This window comes from Salmo salar, chromosome ssa21 (assembly GCF_905237065.1).
Source record: "Salmo salar chromosome ssa21, Ssal_v3.1, whole genome shotgun sequence".
NCBI classification, from domain to species: domain Eukaryota; kingdom Metazoa; phylum Chordata; class Actinopteri; order Salmoniformes; family Salmonidae; genus Salmo; species Salmo salar.
In genome coordinates this window covers 29,907,501-29,922,166 of record NC_059462.1, presented here as the reverse complement: position 1 = coordinate 29,922,166, position 14,666 = coordinate 29,907,501, and the positions used below count along the sequence as shown (strand labels likewise).

At 43.8% G+C, this 14,666-nt stretch overlaps 1 protein-coding gene across 1 annotated transcript in view; it reads left to right on the top strand.

Annotated features, from left to right (window-relative positions):
- Positions 1–11,031: 11,031 nt before the first annotated feature.
- Positions 11,032–14,666, top strand: part of LOC106582089 (centromere protein J) — a 14,399-nt gene continuing 10,764 nt past the window's right edge. Inside the window, exons 1-7 of the mRNA XM_014164825.2 lie at positions 11,032–11,625; positions 12,161–12,606; positions 12,745–12,871; positions 13,003–13,158; positions 13,240–13,405; positions 13,540–13,645; positions 13,826–14,515. Coding sequence (XP_014020300.1) covers positions 12,181–12,606; positions 12,745–12,871; positions 13,003–13,158; positions 13,240–13,405; positions 13,540–13,645; positions 13,826–14,515 — 1,671 coding nt within the window. The 5' untranslated portion in view covers positions 11,032–11,625; positions 12,161–12,180. The remainder of the gene's footprint in view (positions 11,626–12,160; positions 12,607–12,744; positions 12,872–13,002; positions 13,159–13,239; positions 13,406–13,539; positions 13,646–13,825; positions 14,516–14,666) is intronic.

Here is a 14,666-nt window from a genome sequence, read left to right as displayed (position 1 = left end):
GTGATGCCTTCTATTGGCTTAAGGCTCTCATCAGACTGAAACTTGACCAGTTGAAAGTATACATAAATACAATACATTATTGTATTACAAGTTGTTTATTTAAAAATTAAAATATGCAAATGTACTTAAATATGCGCTAATTTGCATATTACAATCTGTTTTTCAACACATTGCTTCAAGGTAGAATGTTTTTAATTGTATTTTTAATTGTGATAAGACACTTTGGTCAGACTTTTTTTACAGATCAGTTTATCAAAACTGTAAACACCATGTAAACTAATGTGATGTACTGTAATTGACTATTCTAACAGTAATTTTTTTATTGAAGGTGCAGAATGCCGTGTATGGAGGATTGACAGGGGTGTACAGATGAGCAATGCCAGTGGAACTTGGGCACACAGCGGAATTTAGCTCCAAAAAGGTTGAGCGAGGTCTTTTGAGTTCTCTGACAGTACCCCGGCCGCTTCTCCATCTCTACCTGCAACCCCTGCGTACCACTCCCACAACGCACTTAAGAAGAGTTTGGAAGGGGCCAATGTTCCACTTGGAGCCTTCTGCACAAGGGCATCAAAGCTAAACCAAACAGTCATCAAGTTCCAGCAGCAGCCTCACAGTGAACACGGCATCAACATACAGTGTCAGAAATGTTTGTAATTTGATGACTTTTATGTTAAGCTGGAGGAGTGTAAATGTGCCAGCTTGGAGGAGGTTATTAAAGCACAGAGTGCCTCCTATGCGTGGTATGACACACTTAAACTTCAGATCACTGCAAGCTCAGTAAAGAAGGTTCCTGTGCGCACCTCAACAAATCCTGACTACTTTGTGCAGGAGCATCTCTTCCCCAGGTTCCATGGAAACTCAGAAACCACATATGGCAAGGAAAACGAGCAGGTGGCCTACACATGGATGGAGAGCTGTAGGTTTAGTTTGGAGAGTAGAGGCACAGTAGTGTGTCAAGGAGCCATGTCTTTCTGCAAGCCCCCAGATGGAGTGTTAAACTCTCAAGAACTTCTAGAAATCAAATGTCCTGTTCTGAGTGAGAAGTGTGAGTCTCTGGCAAACTCATCGACGTGAAGCTAGTGGATGGAGTTCCTCAGCTGCAACATAATGGAGCCTGTGGGTATCAAATCAAAATCAAATGTATTTATATAGCCCTTTGTACATCAGCTGATATCTCAAAGTGCTGTACAGAAACCCAGCCTAAAACCCCAAACAGCAAGCAATGCATGTGAAAGAAGCACGGTGGCTAGGAAAAACTCCCTAGGAAAAACTCCCTAGAAAGGCCAAAAACCTAGGAAGAAACCTAGAGAGGAACCAGGCTATGAGGGGTGGCCAGTCCTCTTCTGGCTGTGCAGGGTGGATATTATAACAGAACATGGTCAAGATGTTAAAATGTTCATAAATGACTAGCATGGTCAAATAATAATAATCATAGTAGTTGTCGAGGGTGCAACAAGCACGTCCGGTGAACAGGTCAGGGTTCCATAGCCGCAGGCAGAACAGTTGAAACTGGAGCAGCAGCACGGCCAGGTGGACTGGGGACAGCAAGGAGTCATCATACCAGGTAGTCCTGAGGCATGGTCCTAGGGCTCAGGTCCTCCGAGAGAAAGACAGAAAGAGAGAATTAGAGAGAGCATTTTTAAATTCACACAGGACACCGGATAAGACAAGAGAAATACTCCAGATGTAATAGACTGACCCTAGCCCCCCGACTCATAAACTACTGCAGCATAAATACTGGAGGCTGAGACAGGAGGGATCAGAAGACACTGTGGCCCCATCCGATGATACCCCCGGACAGGGCCAAACAGGCAGGATATAACCCCACCCACTTTGCCAAAGCACAGCCCCCACACCACTAGAGGGATGTCTCCAACCACCAACTTACCGTCCTAAGACAAGGCCGAATATAGCCCACAACGATCTCCGCCATGGCACAACCCAAGGGGGGGTGCCAACCCAGACAGGAAGACCACGTCAGTGACTCAACCCACTCAAGTGACGCACCCCTCCCATGGACGGCATGGAAGAACACCAGTAAGCCAGTGACTCAGCCCCTGTAAAAGGGTTAGAGGCAGAGAATCCCAGTGGAAAGAGGGGAACCGGCAAGGCAGAGACAGCAAGGGCGGTTCGTTGCTCCAGCCTTTCCGTTCACCTTCATACTACATGCAGGAGCAATTGGGCATGTTCTGCACAGGACTGGAGATATGCAAACTGCTGTCTGGGCTCTGTCTGAGCTGGTTGTTATTGATGTGCCTATTGATGTAAAGTTCTGTGCTGATGTTATCCCTAAACTGAAGGCATTCTATTTCCTACATATGCTGCCAAGGATAGTATATGAGTTCCAGTTAGGCAGACTGTGTGCTGAAAATATGTTAATCTATGTGGTATCGAGGCTAATACTTTGTTTTGAAATAGTTCTTATATTTTGTGCCTTGTAAAGATCTCTGTTAGCTCAACCTTATTATCTAAGCATAACTCTTGGTGTTTTTTGTTGTTGTCTTGCACAGTTCTCTTCATATGCATATTTGCATAATTCTTCTTGGTGTTTTTTATGTCTTTCCTTGTACAGCTCTCTCTTCATGCATGTTTATCTAATGCCTAAGGATAACTCCTTATGATTTATGAATATTTTAATTGTACCTTGTATTGCTCTTTATTTTCATTTGGCACTTCATTAACTTATCTAAGCATACCGTAACTCATCTTGCACTTGAGAAATTATGGCGTTAATAAAAACATGAAATTCCACTTTGAGATTTTCTTTGATACTTAACACATTTCTTCCTAAATTTCAAAATGTTTTCAGTTTGATTCTGAGTTTGGTTTTCAAGGGCACAAATTAAGAAAAGTGTGGCACTTGATAAACAGTTGTCTTCCCTCTTGGTCTGTTAGACATTTTGGTGTTGAATAAAATTTATTTTAAAGACATTTAAAAAGGCATTATAGCAGCACCTAGTAGATGCCTGTAATTTTCAGGAACAGGCAAAGTTACAGTATATTTCAAATATAGGAACAAAATATTCAGATTAAACAGGAAATATATACACTGCTCAAAAAAATAAAGGGAACACTTAAACAACACAATGTAACTCCAAGTCCATCACACTTCTGTGAAATCAAACTGTCCACTTAGGAAGCAACACTGATTGACAAATTTCACATGTTGTTGTGCAAATGGAATAGACAACAGGTGGAAATTATAGGCAATTAGCAAGACACCCCCAATAAAGGAGTGGTTCTGCAGGTGGGGACCACAGACCACTTCTCAGTTCCTATGCTTCCTGGCTGATGTTTTGGTCACTTTTGAATGCTGGCGGTGCTTTCACTCTAGTGGTAGCATGAGACGGAGTCTACAACCCACACAAGTGGCTCAGATAGTGCAGCTCATCCAGGATGGCACATCAATGCGAGCTGTGGCAAAAAGGTTTGCTGCGTCTGTCAGCGTAGTGTCCAGAGCATGGAGGCGCTACCAGGAGACAGGCCAGCACATCAGGAGACGTGGAGGAGGCCGTAGGAGGGCAACAACCCAGCAGCAGGACCGCTACCTCCGCCTTTGTGCAAGGAGGAGCAGAAGAAGCACTGCCAGAGCCCTGCAAAATGACCTCCAGCAGGCCACAAATGTGCATGTGTCTGCTCAAACGGTCAGAAACAAACTCCATGAGGGTGGTATGAGGGGCCCGACGTCCACAGGTGGGGGTTGTGCTTACAGCCCAACACCGTGCAGGACGTTTGGCATTTGCCAGAGAACACCAAGATTGGCAAATTCGCCACTGGCGCCCTGTGCTCTTCACAGATGAAAGCAGGTTCACACTGAGCAAATAACAGACGTGACAGAGTCTGGAGACGCCGTGGAGAACGTTCTGCTGCCTGCAACATCCTCCAGCATGACCGGTTTGGCAGTGGGTCAGTCATGGTGTGGGGTGGCATTTCTTTGGGGGGCAGCACAGCCCTCCATGTGCTCGCCAGAGGTAGCCTGACTGCCATTAGGTACCGAGATGAGATCCTCAGACCCCTTGTGAGACCATATGCTGGTGCGGTTGGCCCTGGGTTCCTCCTAATGCAAGACAATGCTAGACCTCATGTGGCTGGAGTGTGTCAGCAGTTCCTGCAAGAGGAAGGCATTGATGCTATGGACTGGCCCGCCCATTCCCCAGACCTGAATCTAATTGAGCACATCTGGGACATCATGTCTCGCTCCATCCACCAACGCAACGTTGCACCACCGACTGTCCAGGAGTTGGCGGATGCTTTAGTCCAGGTCTGGGAGGAGATCCCTCAGGAGACCAGCCGCCACCTCATCAGGAGCATGCCCAGGCGTTGTAGGGAGATCATACAGGCACGTGGAGGCCACACACACTACTGAGCCTCATTTTGACTTGTTTTAAGGACATTACATCAAAGTTGGATCAGCCTGTAGTGTGGTTTTCCACTTTAATTTTGAGTGTGACTCCAAATCCAGACCTCCATGGGTTGATAAATTGGATTTCCATTGATTATTTTTGTGTGATTTTGTTGTCAGCACATTCAACTATGTAAAGAAAAAAGTATTTAATAAGATTATTTCTTTCATTCAGATCTAGGATGTGTTGTTTAAGTGTTCCCTTTATTTTTTTGAGCAGTATTTATACTCACACAGTATCCCAGGTAGATGAAATTAGTGTATAAAGTTATATTTTAGATGTAAGAACATTCTCACTGCTCACTCGGCATCCTCATGGATGATCTTACCCTGCATGTTAACAAGTGCTGCACAGATTCTAAGGACTTGTCCATTTTGTATATCAGGTTGACAGGAACAGTCTGGGAGAGGATTTTGAACACCTTGAGTCTGATAACTCAACATGTATACATGTGCTTTCCTTGTGCTTGCGACATCCTCGTAAGACAGCTGGCCTCCTTTCTAAGTGAAGGCTGGTATGGCAAGGTTGCACTTCCTCTCGGTACAGCAGATCTCGGATGGTGAAGCTCCTGTCTGCCATAACTTCATCGCCATGCCTAAGGAATTCCAGGAAGCCAGCGTGTTGGGTGATGAACTTGTCACTACATCTGCCTCCATATGCAGGATAAATGAACATAAGTCCACATGGAACAATGGCAACGAAATACTTTAGAGTATTGCTGGAGTGGCTGTATGACTAAACTTTGAAAGTTTCTTCAAGTGCAGTTGCAGAAACGGTCAAGCGCTATGATGAAACTGGCTCTCATGAGGACCGCCACAAGAAAGGAAGGCCCAGAGTTACCTGTGCTGCAGAGGATAAGTTCATTAGACTTACCATTCTCAGAAATTGGCAATTAACTGCACCTCAGATTGCAGCCCAAATAAATGCTTCACAGAGTTCAAGTAACACATCTCAACATCAACTGTTCAGATGAGACTGCATGAAACAGGCCTTCGTGGTCGAATTTTCTGCAAAGAAACCACTATTAAAGGACACCAATAATAAGAAGAGACTTGCTTGGGCCAAGAAACATGAGCAATGGATATTAGACCGGTGGAAATCAGTCTAGAGATTTTTGGTTCCAACTGCCGTGTCTTTGTGAGACGCAGAGTAGATGAACGTATGATCTCCGCATGTGTGGTTCCCACCGTGAAGCATGGAGGAGGAGGTGTGATGGTGCTTTGCTGGTGACACTGTCGGTGATTTATTTAGAATTCAAGGCACACTTAACCAGCATGGCTACCACAGCATTCTGCAGCAATACGCCATCCCATCTGGTTTGTGCTTAATGGGACTATAATTTGTTTTAACAGGACAATAACCCAAAACACCCCTCCAGGCTGTGTAAGGACTATTTGACCAAGGAGAAGAGTGATGGAGTGCTAAATCAAATAAAATGTTATTTGTCACATGCGCCGAATACAACAGGTGTAGACCTTACAGTGAAATACTTACTTACAAGCCCTTAACCAACAACGCAGTATTTAGAAAAAAAGTAAGAGATAAGAATAAATAATTAAAGAGCAGCAATAAATAACAATAGCGGGTTAAAATACGGGGGTACCGGTACAGTGTCAATAGTCAATGTGCAGGGGGCACCGGTATCAAGGTAATTGAGATAATTATGTAGGTAAAGTTATTAAAGTGACTATGCATAGAAAATAACAGGAGTAGCAGCAGCGTGTGGGGTGGGGGATGCAAAGAGTCTGGGTAGCCATTTGAATAGCTGTTCAGGAGTCTTATGGCATGGGTTTAGAAGCTGGTTAAAATGCCTCTTGGACCTAGACTTGGCGCTCCGGTACCGCTTGCCGTGCGGTAGCAGAAATAACAGTCTATGACTAGGGTGGCTGGAGTCTTAGACAATTTTTTGGGCCTTCTTCTGACACCGCCTGGTATAGAGGTCTTGAATTGCAGGAAGCTTGGCCCCAGTGATGTCAGATGACCTGGCCTCCACAATCACCCGACCTCAACCAAATTGAGATGGTTTGGGATGAGTCAGACCACAGAGTGAAGGAAAAGCAGCTAACAAGTGCTCAGCATATGTGGGAACTCAAGACTGTTGGAAAACATTCCAGCGGACTACCTCATGAAGCTGGTTGAGAGAATGCCAAGAGTGTGCAAAGCTGTCATCAAGGCAAAGGGTGGCTACTTTAAAGAATCTGAAATATAAAATATACAGTTGAAGTCGGAAGTTTACATACACCTTAGCCAAATACAATTAAACTCAGTTTTTCACAATTCCTGACATTTAATCCTAGTAAAAATGCATTGTCTTAGGTCAGTTAGAAATCACCACATTATTTTAAGAATGTGAAATGTAAGAATAATAGTAGAGAAAATTATTTATTTCAGCTTTTATTTCTTTCATCACATTCCCAGTGGGTCAGAAGTTTGCATACACTCAATTAGTATTTGGTAGCATTGCCATTAAATTGTTTAACTTGGGTCAAACGTTTCAGGTAGCCTTCCTCAAGCTTCCCACAATAAGTTGGGTGAATTTTGGCCCATTCCTCCTGAAAGAGCTGGTTTAACTGAGTCAGGTTTGTATGCCTCCTTGCTCGCACACGCTTTTTCAGTTCTGCCCACACATTTTCTATAGGATTGAGGTCAGGGATTTGTGATGGCCACTCCAATACCTTGACTTTGTTGTCCTTAAGCCATTTTTCCACAACTTTGGAAGTATGCTTGGGGTCATTGTCCATTTGAAAGACCCATTTACAACCAAGCTTTAACTTCCTGACTGATTTCTTGAGATGTTGCTTCAATATATCCACATCATTTTCCATCCTCATGAAACCATCCATCTATTTTGTGAAGTGCACCAGTCCCTCCTGCAGCAAAGCTCCCTCACATCATGATGCTGCCACCCCCGTGCTTCACGGTTGGGATGGTGTTCTGCGGCTTGCAAGCATCCCCCTTTTTTCTCCAAACATAACAATGGTCATTATGGCCAAATAGTTATATTTTTCTTTCATCAGACCAGAGGACATTTCTCCAAAAAGTACAAGCTCTGTCCCCATATGCAGTTGCAAACCTTAGTCTGGCTTTTTTATGGGGGTTTTGGAGCAGTGGCTTCTTCCTTGCTGAGCGGCCTTTCAAGTTAAGTCGATATAGGACTCATTTTATTGTGGATATAGATACTTTTGTACCCGTTTCCTCCAGCATCTTCACAAGGTCCTTTGCTGTTGTTCTGGGATTGATTTGCACTTTTCGCACCAAAGTACGTTCATCTCTAGGAGAAAGAACGTGTCTCCTTCCTGAGTGGTATGACGGCTGCGTGGTCCCATGGTGTTTATACTTGCATACTATTGTTAGTACAGATGAACGTGGTACCTCCAGGCGTTTGGAAATTGCTCCCAAGGATGAACCAGACTTTTGGAGGTCTTGGCTGATTTCTTTTGATTTTCCCATGATGTCAAACAAAGAGGCACTGAGTTTGAAGGTAGGCCTTGAAATACATCCACAGGTGCACCTCCAATTGACTCAAATGATGTCAATTCAACTATCAGAAGCTTCTAAAGCCATGACATAATTTTCTGGAATTTTCCAAGCTGTATAAAGGCAGTCAACTTAGTGTATATAAACTTCTGACCCACTTGAATTGTGACACAGTGAATTATAAGTGAAATAATCTGTCTGTAAATAATTGTTGGAAAAATGACTTGTGTCATGCACAAAGTAGATGTCCTAACCGACTTGCCAAAACTATAGTTTGTTAACAAGAAATTTGTGGAGTGGTCGAAAAACAAGTTTCAATGACTCCAACCTAAGTGTATGTAAATTTCCGACTTCAACTGTATTTAGATTTCTTTAACACTTTTTTACTTACTACATGATTCCATGTGTTATTTCATAGTTTTGATGTCTTCACTATTATTCTACAATGTAGAAAATAATAACAATAAAGAGAAATGTGAGTAGGTGTGTCCAAACTTTTGACTGGTACTGTATAGTACATACACACCGAACAAAAATATAAACACAACATGCAACAATTTCAAAGATTTGACTAAATTACAGTTCATAAGGAAATCAATCAATTTAAATACATTTATTAGGTCTTAATCTATGGATTTCACATGACTGGGAACACAGATTTACATCTGTTGGTCACAGATACCTTTGAAAAAAGGTAGAGGCGAGGGTCAGAAAACCAGTCAAGTCAGTATCTGGTGTGACCACCATTTGCATCATGCAGGGTGACATATCCGCATAGAGTTGATCAGGCTGTTGATTGTGGCCTGTGGAATGTTGTTCCACTCCTCTTCAAGTTGCTGCGAAGTTGCTGGATATTGGCGGGAACTGGAACATTCTCCTTCAACAGTCAAGGGGTATGAATACTTTCTGAATGAACTGTATATGAATCATAAAATATGGTTACGCTTCATTTGCTCTGATAAACCTACTCTTTGAAATGACTTTGATAGCAGTGAATCCATTGTTGTGGAAATTCTACACAGGGACACTCAAAGTCAATATTAAATATTAATCATTATTTATTATTAGCGCGCTGGAGTGGTTCCAACCAACTCAATGCACCAAGTACACATGTCAATCAGGAGCTCTTTTTGGGCAGTCCCGTTAGATTTATTATTTACAGACATGTTATAATTGCATGATTTTGCTTATTCATAATTAATTCATCATTAACGTTTGCTTCATTCATGTGACCGACCATTACTGGCTCATGCATGTGACCAGTGGCAATTTTAGCATGTAAATCTTGGTGGGGCAACAAAATATGTATGCATGCCAGCAAAGCCACAACACAACACAACACTAAACAATACAGTAATTGCACTATAACGGTGACAAACGGTGCCAACAAACTGTTAGGGCCTACATAAATCTGTCCAAACAGCAGTCCCAACAGCTTACCACTGCTACACCTGGCTATCAGCGGAGCCTTGTCTGGCGGCAAAACAGTTAATTCAGCCTCATTTACTGCCTTTAAAAAAAACATAGCTGATATGGCTGACTTGCTTAAACAAACGCGGTTTCTAATGACAATTGAGATGTACAAATTATGGCATAAGGGGACGACAAGCGCATATGAGGCAATTCGTAATTTCAATTTAGATATTAATAAGCGACCTAGGATGGACGTAGTCAATAAAACAATTTGTTTAGCACTTTTGAAATGTACAGGGACACAGAAATCAGAACATGGGCCATTCTTACAGTGTTCTCCCTGTACACCAAGTCAGAACTGTAGGAAATATAAAAGGGGGCATATAAGCTGACAATGAAAGCTCTTACAATATTCAATTATTATATTTCTCTAAAACAGGTTATTGGCTACATGTCCACCACCAAGTCAGAACAGTAGGCGAAATTAAGAGGGGCAAACAGACCAAATTATAAGGGTGAGGCACATGGGCTACTAACATCTTACTACACAACATACACTTATTACCCGCAAAACACCAGTCTTAACATCAACAGTGAAGAGGCAACTCCGGGATGCTGGCCTTCTAGGCAGAGTTGCAAAGAAAAAGCCATATCTCAAACTGGCCAATACAAATAAAATATTAAGATGGGCAAAAGAACACAGACACGAGGCAGAGGAACTCTGCCTAGAAGTCGCCTCTTCACTGTTGACGTTGAGACTGGTGTTTTGTGGGTACTATTTAATGAGGCTGCCAGTTGAGGACTTGTGAGGCATCTGTTTCTCAAACTAGACACTAATGTACTAGTCCTCTTACTCAGTTGTGCACTGGGGCCTCCCACTCCTCTCTCTATTCTGGTTAGAGCCAGGTTGCGCTGTTCTGTGAAGGGAGTAGTACACAGCGTCGTACGAGATCTTCAGTTTCTTCTCAATTTCTTGCATGGAATAGCCTTAATTTATCAGAACAAGAATAGACTGACGAGTTTCAGAAGAAAGGTCTTTGTTTCTGGCCATTTTGAGCCTGTAATCGAACCCACAAATGCTGATGCTCCAGATACTCAACAAGTCTAAAGAAGGCCAGTTTAATTGCTTCTTTAATCGGAACAACAGTTTTCAGCTGTGCTAACATAATTGCAAAAGGGTTTTCTAATGATCAATTAGCCTTTTAAAATGATAAACTTGGATTAGCTAACACAATGTGCCATTGGAACAAAGGAGTGATGGTTGCTGATACATTTTCTGATCAATTTGATGTTCTTTTAATGGACAAAAAAGGTGCTTTTCATTAAAAAATAAGGACATTTCTAACTGACCCCAAACTTTTGAACGGTAGTGTAGGTACTTACGGCAGGACCAAATTGGAGAGATAGGTAGGAGCAAGTCCATGTAATGCTATGTAGGTTAGCAGTAAAACCTTGAAATTCTACATATTTTATACAAGGTTTCTTTGTTGAAAATTGGTTACCATGATGACATAATCCTGGGGTTAAAATGTAATCTATGACTTTTTGCAAATCCAATATATGTAAAACATACAAGAGTATACAAAATATTAAGAACACCTGCTCTTTCCATGACAGAGTGGGTGTAGAGGGCGGTTGACATCACTTCTCGTGGGTGTCCTGGAAAAGATCGGAAGAGAATCTGCTCCAGTTGAGTACACAGTTGCTTTGGGGTCGGGGCCCGAGGGATCGGAGGAGAGGCACAGGGCATTGAGATGCACCTCCGTGGAGAGGGAGATCCCATCCCCCTGCTGCTCTGACTGATCCAGTGTCTTTGAATTAGAGACAAAGAGAACGGCAGCTTAAGACAGATACAACTGACCCAGAGTCAGTGGAGCAAAACACACAGAAGGAAGAGCAGCAGGATAAAAAAACAAGCTGAAAACACAATCATCACGGGATGAACGAGTGACGAATTTCCGGGCAAGGGCGGTCCATTTAAAAATAATTCCTTCCTCCCTCGCCATGCAAGCGTATACTCGTCAGAAGTGTCCACGTAATTTGAGGGCTGAGGGTCTTTTAAGTGTTTGGACCGCTAGTAGGGACTCCAGTACATCCTCCAGAAATGCATTTGAACGTCTTGAAATGTCCCATTGACGAATGGCAATTGTTTGAAAACCACTTCCTGGTCTTGGATTTCAACGCCATCTACTACATTACCCAAAATGCAATTTGTCCTATTTTTCTCCTCGCGGGCTTTGTTTTGGGATGGCGGTATACTTCGAATCTCCCATTTGTTGTCTTCAAACACTGAAAATACATTGAATACGTAAATTCGTTGTCTGTAAACAAGGTACGTTATGTATGTTAGCTATGTGTCTATCATTATAATATCAAAGCGCAACTTTTGTCTTACTCTTACTCAATGGTAAAACTTTGTTGCAAGTTTACTAGTTTGCAGCTAGCTAACGTTAGCTAGCCAAACCAAGGCGTTGTCAATACAATGACAGGTAACGTTTGCCTACTAACGAAGCCGCTGTTAAGTAGTTTAACACTATGAACCATATGTCATTATTTGACAATATGTCATATTACTAGCTAGTTACAGGTACTTTACTATTCAGGGATGTACAACTTCTTGCGACTAACGTTACTCTGTAAATTGTCATGATGTGGAAATGCACTGTTAGTAAACTACAGTACAGGTATTAAACTGTTGCTAACAACTTTCCTTTTAAACTGTAATTTTCTGTAGGCAAAGCCTAACCACACTGTGACGTGGTAAAATTAGCTGAATTAGGTAACCAGCCACTTGATCTGGCATGCTGAATGGGGCACACTGTTTTACTCTTGACCTGTCTCTAAAATCTGCTCTAATCTCGGATTAGCCCTGTCTGGAGAGCAAGTCATGTCATCTCCAGCTGGGTTGCAGGCTCAGCAGTCCCAAACAAAGTTCCTTGACCGATGGTTGACGAGCAGCTCCTGTGCCGGGGTTATCCTGAACCCCTCCCCGGACCTGGCTGACTCTCTTCGACACAGCTCTGTCTGGAGATCCCGGGATGTGAATGACTCCTTTGCCTCTCAATTTGTTCCCCTCCCGGTCTCCAGTAGCAGCAGTTGCCTCAGTATCAGTTCCCTCGTCCATGATGCTGAGTCCGGGACAGAATTGAGCAAACAGAATCAGCTACCAGTTGATAGAACTTTGTCTGACAGACAATTTGCTGGACTGCAGACAGTGGTGTCTCAAGGGTTGACATTACCTGGAGAGATGGACAGTATGGAGAAGTTTGTAGAGCAGTCTCAGGACCTACCCCTAATGCTCAAACTCGAACGGGTAAGAAACCAGTATTGAATGGCTTCATAAAATATTTCAGGTCATGATGACTGTTTGGAATGGCTTGTCACTTCGATAGGTAGGCCTATGTCTAATGTTGTAACGGTGCTTATGGGTACTGTATGTGCTGTGTTACAGCTGAGGCAGTGGCAGCAGCACATGCAGGAGCAGCTGAAAGCCCACCAGCTAGAGGAACTCGTCAGTCTCCAGGAGGAGCAACAAAGGTTACTGGGCATGGTGCATGTGGCTCAGCAGGATGGAGCAGGTAATGAAAAACACACTCGCACTCACTGTGTTATTGCCGTGTTATTGCTCAGCAGGCTGTATGGAGCAGGTAGCTCCAGTTATTGAATTTGACACCGCTGATTTAGACAAGACCTGTGTGATTTCTCACAGATTACATAGAGATCTCCAAGTTGACGGGAGCGGACTGGGGAGAGAACACTCTATTGGGGGGCTACCCCCTCTCTCACAGACCCCCAGCAGCCAAGAGCTTCCCTACATTCCGGCAGCCTCCAAGGGGCCAGGAGCAGGAAAAGGACCAAACACTGGGTAGGAAAAGTGCTCCGGTGCCTAAACGCATTTAAAGGTGCTTTTACATGATTGACTTAAACCTCTGTTGTACTCAAACAGGGACAGAAGCATGGAGCAATCCACACAAACGTCATCAGCTGAATGGGGATGCTGATGATGGGGGTGGTGATGAGGAAGTCACGTTATCTTCCCATTCTGCTCCCTCCATGACTGAAGACTACAAAGCATATAGAGGAGATGACTGTGAACTAGACTCACAGGACAGGTACATGTTCAACTTCATATTTGAGATGGAAATGTCTAAACATGATTTATTTCACTAATCTCAGTCAACTGACAGCACAGAATACAAATAATTGATTTGGCTGTGTGCTCCCGTGTCTCTATGGTTATCTCCAGGCCCATTAAACCAGGGATAGGGGGGCAGAAACAGACGTTTGAGGCGCTCCTGGAGGAACAGCTGAGACTGGAGGAACAGAGACTGAAGACCACCCAGCAGCAGCAGGTCAGAGACCAACCCTATTTTCCCTACACTACACTAAAAATGGGCTGTAGATAAAATAAAATGGTAGCTCAACCAAATGACAAGTTGAGGTTGATTAAGGTATGGTGGTCTTTGGAGCTGCAGTACCATTCCCTTTGTTTTGCATGGAACAATGCTAATGCTAAGCTGTCTCTCCAACAGAGCCCAGAGGCAGCTGAGGGAGCCAGTCCGAGAGCTAATACCAAGAGAGCCTTCCTGAGGCGAGGGGAGGGCCTCTCCAGATTCACCAACCGAAGCAAAGCCCCTATGCCCAACAGAGGGGAACCCCAAAAAGATCTCAAACCCCAGGCCAAGGTCAGCACCCGTTGGCCCACCCAGAAGGTCAGTCAGCGCCCCCCCGTACAGCGCAAGACTGCTGTGCTCAACAAGGAGAACAGACCAAGAGACCTGTGCTCACCCCTTCTGGACAGTGTCAGACCAGAGGGCAAGGCAGACAAGCCGGTCGCAGTGAGGCCCAGAGTCCTGGGCAGTCATCAGAGACAGAACATTGAGATGACTAACTGTCTAAGGCCAAGGGAGGTGATTAGTAACAAGGTGGGCGGGACTTCTCTACCTGTGAGTAGAACTCCTGCAGCTGTAACTAAACAGTTTGGGCTTGAGGAGAGGACTGGAGCACTGCAGAGGAATGGAAGTGGTCCATCGAGACCGGATGGAGCAGCAGAGGGAAAATCGGGTGTTCCGGAGTATTCCTTTGAGCTGTCGTTCCAGGAGAAGCTGCAGCACTGGGACTGTGACCGTCAGAAGGAGAGTGTGGAGCTGGGGGAGTTTGAGCTGTTGGAGCAGGCAGCTGAGGAACTCTCCTTCTCCTCCAACTCATCCTTTGTCATGAAGGTTTGTGATGCTTTTTTACCTGTCTTTTTATAATGAATTTCATAACATTTTATGTATGTTTCACATGCACTCAGTGGCCAGTTTTAGGTAATGGGCGGACCCCACCTTGCCTCCAGAACAGGCTGAATTCTTGGAAAAGTTGCTCAATTGG